General features: G+C 45.3%; 1 protein-coding gene across 1 annotated transcript; it reads right to left on the bottom strand.

Annotated features, from left to right (window-relative positions):
- Nucleotides 1-4,595: 4,595 nt before the first annotated feature.
- Nucleotides 4,596-8,561, bottom strand: LOC123167553 (plectin). Its single transcript, XM_044585389.1, has 13 exons — nucleotides 8,370-8,561; nucleotides 8,237-8,281; nucleotides 8,027-8,125; nucleotides 7,653-7,763; nucleotides 7,037-7,211; nucleotides 6,893-6,949; nucleotides 6,649-6,785; nucleotides 6,498-6,557; nucleotides 6,336-6,413; nucleotides 6,133-6,250; nucleotides 5,438-5,511; nucleotides 5,253-5,336; nucleotides 4,596-5,018 (listed from the first exon to the last, which is right to left on the bottom strand). Exons 1-13 carry the CDS (start codon nucleotides 8,451-8,453, stop codon nucleotides 4,950-4,952), a joined length of 1,191 nt encoding a protein of 396 aa, XP_044441324.1. The 5' UTR covers nucleotides 8,454-8,561; the 3' UTR covers nucleotides 4,596-4,949.
- Nucleotides 8,562-9,178: the final 617 nt, after the last annotated feature.

Raw genomic sequence — 9,178 nt, 5'->3', positions numbered from 1 at the left:
TGGTAACAGTTTCGTAGGTGTAGTATTATTGCAATTAAAATCCCAAGAATAATCTCTGTCCTAACAAAAAGGAGGATTTTCCTGTAGGTACACAGGCAGCCAGAACCATCTGGCAGGGAGGAGTGCTAGCGTCCGGTGACTGAATTCATACCAGACGAACCCAAGGTGGAGAGTTGGTGCTAGCCTGCTAGGGGCTGGAATCAACTCTGGCAGGAGATGTGGACAGCGAGATAAACAGACAGAATAGTGGCCGGTCCGCTGCTGGATCGAAGTCGTCGTGGTCGCGGCCGGCACCGCCGCATGCTTTGCTTGGATCCCGCTCGAGCGCGTCGGCTGGAGTCGCCCGAATCGCGTGCTCGTCATGCCGTCACCTAGACGGGTCACCAGTGTCGCCGGGCGCTTCGCCTGGATCCCGCTGGAGCGCGTCGCACGCATCGGGCGCGCCTGGATTCCCCCGTCACCGATCCACCTCCTCTGTCCAGCGAGCAGCGAGCACAACGAGCGGACGATCCACCTCCCCTGTCGAGCGAGAACATCGGTGTTATCTTAACTGTCGTGTTGCCGTCGGCGTCGTTGCTAGAGGGTAGGGAAGAGGAACGACCTGAGTCGATTGCGGCGGCAGGAGGGGAGCAGGCGCTACGCGAAGGAGAGAGGGGATGGATCGGTAGACCGTGGACTGATCAGATAGTTGGGCCGCGCGCACAGGCCCAATCAACCAGGACACACGGATTTTTCCACCGGAGTAGCGTCCCCCAGGACAGTCGGCCCAGGAGTTACTCAAAAAAAAAAAAGGACAGTCGGCTCAGGAAACGGCAGACGTGGCGCACAAATCAGATCTGACGGTCAAATATGTCTAGATCGGCAAAACGGACGGCCGAAAACGTTAATCACTGAGAGAGCTCGGTTTAGGCTCGGTTATACTGTCCTTAATATCTACGGCTCATTCCCATTGTTTTTCAAGGATTTCATGGAGAGTGCAAAGTTGATCCATGTATATATGACCCATTGTGCTAGCAGATGCTTGTACTCGTGGAGAAAGTTTTTCAAGGATTACATATCTACTCCAGCTATACAACATATACACCCCCCGATGCCTTCTATTCCCGTTGTTTTTCAAGGATTTCATAACTACCGCAGCTGCATGTACTTTCTCCTCCAAATTATCTCACATCTATCAGTGGACGTTGCATTGGGTGATAGTAGAGTGAAAGGATTGGAAAGAGGCAGGATAGCGGTGGTATAAATAGTAAACTCCTCCAAAAGTTGCTTTGATTTCGAGCATACTTTGGTAGGTGATAACTAGGACACCGTTCCACCGTGTAAACCTTATATATCATCAATAAATTTCAGCGCTTACAGTGTTGTGAAAAAGGCCAGTTTTTTCAAGTCTCAAGATTACAAAAGACCGTCTTACAGAGCATGATACATGTAGAACTACTATCGTGGCTTTGTGTTCTACGGTGCTCGCGGGACATAGGCATCCTAGAAAAAATCTTGCAAAAGAATTCACTCAACTTCAGATTGACATTGACTGAACATCGACAAAATTAACTAAAGTTTTATCAACTCAGTGAACCTAATTAGTGTATTAACACTATCGATCAGCTCTTTTTCAAGGAAAAAGGAGCTTCTATTAACTTAGGGTGGAATGCCGCTCATACAGAAACTTAAAATCTCATCTAGCCACACCGCCATGTCTGGCGTGCTTCGGCCATAAGCCACAAGTTTATGACTAACTTTATTCTGCGTGCGACTAACTAAGCTTAAGACAAGCCCCGTTTTGTCATCCATCATTGACTGAATCTCCCGCACAACTACCATATACCTGGAGCGGCCACCGTGTCTCAACCTTGTCATTGAGACCGCCTTGAAGCAATCCATCTCAACTACAATGGGCATCTGATCGAGTTATGTGTAGTGCCAGTTCTAATCCTTCTCTGCATGCTTCTAGCTGAGCCTATCACGGGAGTGCAACTCCACGCATGCAGTCAATAAAAACGTGCCCTCATAGTCTCGTAAGATCATATTGCACTCGGCCTGTCCTGATGGTGCAACAAACCTGCCATCTGAGTTCAACTTCACCCACATTCATGTTAGTCGAAGCATGAGGAATGGGCGCCCCTTGAATAGATTGCGTCCTGATCACCATCTTCCCCTTCTCCATATTTCCTTGAGGACAATCTTTGATACAGTACATAAGAGCGACGAGACGTAGCTTTGCAAGAATCTGAAGGAGGCCTCCATGGGTGGCATCCCCTTTTCGTGTGATCTAGTTATAAACATGCCAAGAAAGCCAAAAGGTCATGAGCACCACCCTGCGAGTCGTTACTGAAAGGGCTCCGACGACAAATTTGACCTCAGAGCGAAAGTATTTCACAAATTAAACTGTTTTTTGAAAATATTTCACATCGCTGATCCTTTTGTGCAGTGCCAGACAGCAAGGCGATGCACTGTACTGTGCAACATCTTATAGCTAGGCGATGCACAGTGTAGTGCAGCGCCTAGCTGACGAGCGCTGCACAGGTGTGGCGCCTGAGTGTTAGGCGCTGCACAGTAGAGTGGAGCACCTTGCTGTCAGGCGCTGCACATTAGGGGCTAGCTGGATGAAATAATTTCAAAAACAGTTTAGTTTGTGAAATAGTTTCGCCCTGAGGTCAAATTTGTGCCTTTTGCCGGCCCTGACACGCCAAAGAGCTACTCTGGCCTTGTGTTGCGTACGGCGTCGATGTCTAGCAGTCTAGGAGAGACCACTATGTGGACATAGCACACCATAGTTCCTTGGCACATGGGTATCTGCACATCGGACCGAGATCCGGTGACTTGCCTCTGTCCTGTCACCGGTGAACAGTAAGGTAACTTGCCCCCCTCTCTACACCGTCGGATCTAGAATCGGTGGACAAATCTGCGTGAACAGTGCCCTATCTACAGTAACCAGTCAACAAGAACTCATCCAAAGTGGTCGATCTACATCGATCCGTCTATAATGTATATACAGTGTTTTCTGCTATAGTGTTTGATCTGGCCTGCTCATCCTTCATCCAACGGCTGGCTGGCCGCCAGTTATGGCGTGACTGGTCAGAGCCAGTCACTGGATCTCGGTCCCTACTCGAAAATTTATATTAGTTGGTTCGAGGTTGCTAGAAAATTTATTCGACCAAGTGACAAGAGAGTTCGACACCACCCGCCATGCGAAGACGCGTGCCTTAGGGGGGGCAAGGCACCCCCATATGGTCTTCCAGATGGCACGGCGACCTTCCAGTACCTTGTTCGTCCATGGGAAAGTAATATGCAGACCGGACAATGAAGATGCTGGTATTTTCCGCGGCCCAGGCGAGGACATCTTGATGTGCATGATGGCGTCAATGTCCACCGACGGAAAATGTTGGCGAAGGAGGTCCGTTTGTCAGGAGTCATTCTCATCCAAGAGCTCGGTGACCCGTGAAGCCTGTTGTTCCCTTGGGGCGAAGTGAGCTAGCCTGACGGCTCCCAGGATAGCCATCTATCGCACCAAATTCAAATATGTGCACCGTTGCCAATTCGCCATTGCAACCCCTTCTTCAAAAGTTCCAAGCCGTGTTGGATAGCTTTCCAGGTGACAGATGCATTACTAGAGAAGATAATATCCTCAAGATGCCCTTTCGGATAGTAGCGAGCTTTTAGAACCTATGCGCAAAGGCTATCGTGTTTGGTTAGAAGCCTCCAAGCCTACCGAGCAAGCAGGGCTTGGTTGAACATTTATGTTTCATGATATTATGCAAATACTGGCAATGTGTTTTCCTCTTTCCCTTTGACGATCCCCACCAAAAGTTTCAAACCATCATGTTTAAATCATCGCACATGGACATGAGAAGCTTGAACACACCCATCATATATGTGCGGATAGCCCGCGCGATCGCTTTAAAAGTCGTCTCCTCCCTGCCAGAGATAACGTATCTCTCTGTGCAATAACTGTCTTAGTAAAACGAGCTTGGAGGTTTTGAAATTTACACTTCAACATTCGGGCCATGAGGAGTAGGCAGCCCCATAAATTTCTCCTCAAAGGAAGAGGGTTTTCAACATTCGGCCATCAGTAGTAAGCGGCCCCATAGATTTCTCCTCGAAGGAAGAGGGCTTTCAACATTCCACCATCAGGAGTAGGAAGCCTCATAAATTTCTCCTCAAAGAGGGTTGAACTTGCAGAGCTACACGTATACTCTCCCGGTTGTTTCCTTGGATACGCTTTCCCAAACATTATGCTGCACTTGCGGGATTAATAAGCTACCGTGGCACACTCACAAGTCCTGATGGACCTCATTAGCATTATGTGCATCTGCCTTAAAGATTAGCAAAGTATCATTTGCAAACAGAAAGTGGGATATGCCACGGAATTTCCGGCACACTAAAATTTCGTTTTCCTTCGCCATCCTTCAACCGTGCCAAGACAGCATCAGCAATAAATAGAAACAAAAAACGGAGAGAGGGGGGGTGCAATTAATAAATTTATCAATGTATCATCGGAGCCACGGTCTGGTTCACCTGAACGTGCCGAGGTTGGTTTCCAGAGCAGCAGACCAATTACGTTGGGCATGGACTCATACGGTGGAGCCACGGCCTGGTTCACGTGAACATGCCGAGGTCGATTTCTGGATTAGCAGCCCAATTACGCTGGCCATGCCGGACATGGAGGGATACAGATATCTGAACTTTTGTATGCTTACAAAGAAAGAGCTCTCGGAGTTTTCTCCGGAGAAATGGCAATCGCAGAGAAGTGTGACAACAACTTTAAAAGATGGATTATGAAAAATAAAATCTCTCGCTCCATCAACCCCATCTTTTGTGTCTACCTAGCATCGTGCACAAGCAAGCACTCAACTATGAGCACAAGTCATGAGCTGCGACGCTGGATATAGGCAATTGGCAGCTTTGTACATTTGTAGTCGACCGTGGTGTCCCTCTGGAACTGATCGTGCTCAGGACTGATTTTCTATCTCAGGGTCTGGATTCGCAGAATGTGTTTGCTGTTCGGGGGATGAATTGCCCTGTAAACAGCAAGTGAAGTGAACCAGCATAAGTTTCAATACAACAAACCTAATTATCTAAATTGGAAATAAGAACAATTCCCCCATTGGTAGCAAATGTTTATCCATTATAAGCAGAGGAAATAGTAATACAAAGAAAAAAAGGGCTTATTCTACTTATTCTCCTGAATGGATAAGGGCATAGTTGAATAGCACACGAAAACATGGGGTGTACGCCTGTACGGCTCATCATACCATCTCAACGTCTTCGGATTCAGGAGGGCACTCAGATTTTTCAACATTTGCAGTTACAGGTTCTGAACATGGCAAGGCATAATGCTGCATGCATACAAGAGATAAGTGGCTTTATTGATGTGGGTGTAGAGCTAGAGCAAGATTGCACTGTGCTAGAGAATCAACAGAATCAGACGGCTACTTACCTTAAGGGACGGTGGGCTTTGTACTTGATTGCTGCCAGTGTCAATTCCCGACTTACATTCTACATTTGCATTGGCTGTAGAAGAGATTAAAAAGCACGTGATTTGACAGCATTCATATTTCATAAATGAAGCATGCCATGGACACTTCAAACGTCAGAGCAGCGGCAGATATATGACTTGATAAATTTTCTATGATGTTTTCTTTCCAAGGATAAAATTTCTATGTGGTTGGAAACAATGGACTGTAGTCTGCAACTTCATGGACTATGATTAGAACTTGACACTTGGCAGAAAGGAACTGCAGAATTGCCAGAAAGAACATAACATTTCAGTTCACAGATGAGTACTCCCTTCAGGAAAAAAGCTCGAATATCTAGGTTTGTCCTAAGTCAAACATCTTTAAGTTTCACCAAGTCTACTGAAAAATATACTAACGTCTACAACACCAAATTAGTTTCATTAGATTAAACATAAAATATATTTTCATAATATATATTGGACATTGTAGATGTTAATATATTTTTCTATATACATGGTCAAACTAAAAGAAGTTTCACTTAGGAAAAACCTAGAACTTCAAGTGTTTTGGATAGGAGGGACTACATTCCAAAATGTCCTTAGTATCTTATGAAAATGTGTCAAGACAAACTTGTATGATCACTGTAACAGGGAGATAGTTAAAATTAAAGATTTACCTGTTTCACCAATTATGGGTATCATGCTTTCCTCATTAGGCAGATCAACTTGACTACCTGGAATGCTATTTACTTTACAATCCTGACTTTCAGAAACTGGCAGAGAACTTTTCATTTCCTATTAGATAGTTAGGAGAAGTAGCTAAGAATTGCAAGACTGATTACAAGAAATGCATAAGTGAGTAATGGCATTTGTGTCTTACCTCATGCCCAAGCCTGCTGAATATGTTTTGAAATTTCTGTAGAGCAGTTTCCATGTTGTGAAGCTCCACAAGCATTTCCTGTATAAAGGACAGACTTGATTGATTTGAGATTTTGGAGTTCCAGAGACAATCGGAAAGCTATGAACATCTTAACAGAACAACCTGCTTATCCGAAATCAACCTCTCGATAATTTCATCCTTCACCAGCAGAGATTTCTTAAGGTAACACCGTTAATGGAAAAGCAACAAACATGATGAGATCCATAGAAATTAAGAATGAATACGTGCAATGCTTTCAACTTCGTATGGATATTTCTTCTAGCTGGGGATGAAAATTGTTTTTAAGCTTCTCAGCGTCAAGTTGCTCCTTCAATCCATATATGATCCTCGCCCTATTTCGAAGTTCAAGCTGGTAACTAGTAATTTTATCTCCCAAGAAACTAAGTTTCTCTACATAAATGAAACACCAGAATGAGAATAGAGTAACATGACAAACATTATCACCGTAAGATAATAATCTGAAACTAATGAAGCCTTATTACAAGAAGCAACCATACCAACAAAATCTTTCTCGAGTACAGAAATCCTTTGGACCTTACACTTCAAATCAGAGACTGAAATAGTAATGTAAAGGACATTATTAATATTAAATTAGCAATGGAACTGATTGGTCAAACAATATTAGGATAATGCGCTCATACCTACATTTTCCTTCTCACCAACTAGGCATTCCACGTCACCTAGTACTTGTTTTACCGCAGCAACTTCCTTTCCTACTGAATTAAACAAAGCCAGATGGGAATTCAGCTTTTCTGAAATTACGGTAATCTGTTTATCCCTCATCTGGATGGTCCATTGCAGAGAACAAGCAGAGTCCTGCCTATCAAACATAGTATCGTGAGCCAAACATCAGACTGCTTCCATAAACAGTTCAGAATTCAAGCCTACATTCTTCATACATTCAAAAGTGTTGTGGCATCCACAAATTGAAATGGTATTACATTTATAGAAGTTTGTGCACAATTCAAATCTTTAAGGAGATTACTGCAGTGTACAGAAGAGCATTTGACAGCTGCTACATAAAATGAAAGAATGTGGTACATCTATCATCTTACACTCCTAGAAGTTATCCATATACATGATGCTGCTAAAAGAGATCTTAAGATAAATATCTGAACGAAGCCTTGCATGAACATGTGACTTTACACAGACTGTAAGTTCAGTGAAGTTTTATACTGAGAGAATACAATGCAGCAAATTCAACTTAGCAGTAACAACAGCCCAAAAGAAGGGGCAAATGTTAAGGTCGACACATGCCTCGTACTGTCTCATGAATGCCTCCCTTGATTGAAGCAGTCTCTCTATGTTTTCTTTCAAATCCTTTTCGTTTCTTTCCAGCAGCTCATTTTCATTTTCAAGGCACTTCACCTGTAGAGCAAAAAAATTGCAATGACTCCCAGCCTGACAGGCAGTAATCGCGCACAAGGGGAGGATTTGAGAATTCACTACCGGCGATTGCATCATGGGCACTCAAGAACAGTGTTGCTTATGTCTAATCAGTATTCCTCAGATCAAAATTTGTGATGAAATGTATGGTTTAAATGGCCCCAAACACAACAACAGTGCAGTAACCAGGATAATCTCTACTGGATGGGCCAAACGGGAGATAATGGGGGCAAAGAGGGACGAACCCTGGACTCGAGCCTTTGCAGCGCGTCGTCCCGCGCCGCCGACTCCGCCCGCAGCTCCCGAGCCTCCCTCCTGCGCTCCTCCTCCGCCGCCTTCCACCTCTGCACAATTCATCCCGTTCCCACCCAAAATCGCGTTAGAAAAGCATCTCTCCCAGAACAACCAGAAAGCCCTAAGAGGTCCAACACCGATCGAATCTATGGGCGGCAGACCTCGCTGGACGCGTGGAGCTCCTCCCGCGCGGCCCGCTCCCGCTCCTGCGAACGGTAGGGAGAGAGGGAAGAGGAGGGGAGAGTTAGGACCTGGGGGGCTCTGGAAGGTCTAGAAGGTGGTTCGGTGACTCACGCGGGTGAGCCGGAGATCGGAGACGAGGGCAAGGAGCTGCAGCTGCAGTTGCGAAAGCGCCGCCGCCTCCGCCTCCGCCTCCATCGCGTCGACGGTCGGCGAGACAGAACCCCGTCCGTTTCGCTCGGTTGCTCCGGTGATCCAACGGTAGATAGGGAAGCGCTACGGATCGGACTAGTGACCTGTGCTTCCTATCGGACCAGTCGGTGGCCGTAGGATTAAAATCAGGCTACTCGTCCGATCTAGTACGACGAAGATCAGGGAAAAATGCCAATGGTGGCCGGGTTATAAACACACATACACTCACACTCTATAAATGCACGCACGCACATTTTATCTCTATGAGCGCCTTCAAGAGACTGAGCCGGCACATCATTTTGAAATTGACGAAATCGTTATTGACATCTTCGTAGTCGACGGAAACGTCACCTCCCACTGAACACACATCATCGGAATGCCTGCATAAAAAAATATGAACATCAATGTTAAGTCTACAACTTGAATTTTGATGGGCTGGGATAACACTGTCCTCCTAATAACTATCCAACCATAGATTGATTGGCTTATGAGCCCACTAATAAAATACCAGTTCCCATAGCAAAAGAAAAATTGGAAAAAAATCTAAGTACAAATACACATGTATATACTACATATGTTCAAAATTTTATAACATTATTGTCGTGGTTTTGTCACGGCATGTCCTAGAGAAAGGACTTAGTCGTGGAGCCATCGCGACGGGTTAGCTTAAAGAGGTTAAAGTGGACAAAGGACGCGGAGAGTTTATACTGGTTCGGCCCCTTGCGGTGAAG

Source organism: Triticum aestivum, chromosome 7D (genome assembly GCF_018294505.1).
Source record: "Triticum aestivum cultivar Chinese Spring chromosome 7D, IWGSC CS RefSeq v2.1, whole genome shotgun sequence".
Taxonomy (NCBI): Eukaryota; Viridiplantae; Streptophyta; class Magnoliopsida; order Poales; family Poaceae; genus Triticum; species Triticum aestivum.
Note: the sequence above shows the minus strand (reverse complement) of the source record. Positions and strands in the feature narration are given on the sequence as shown.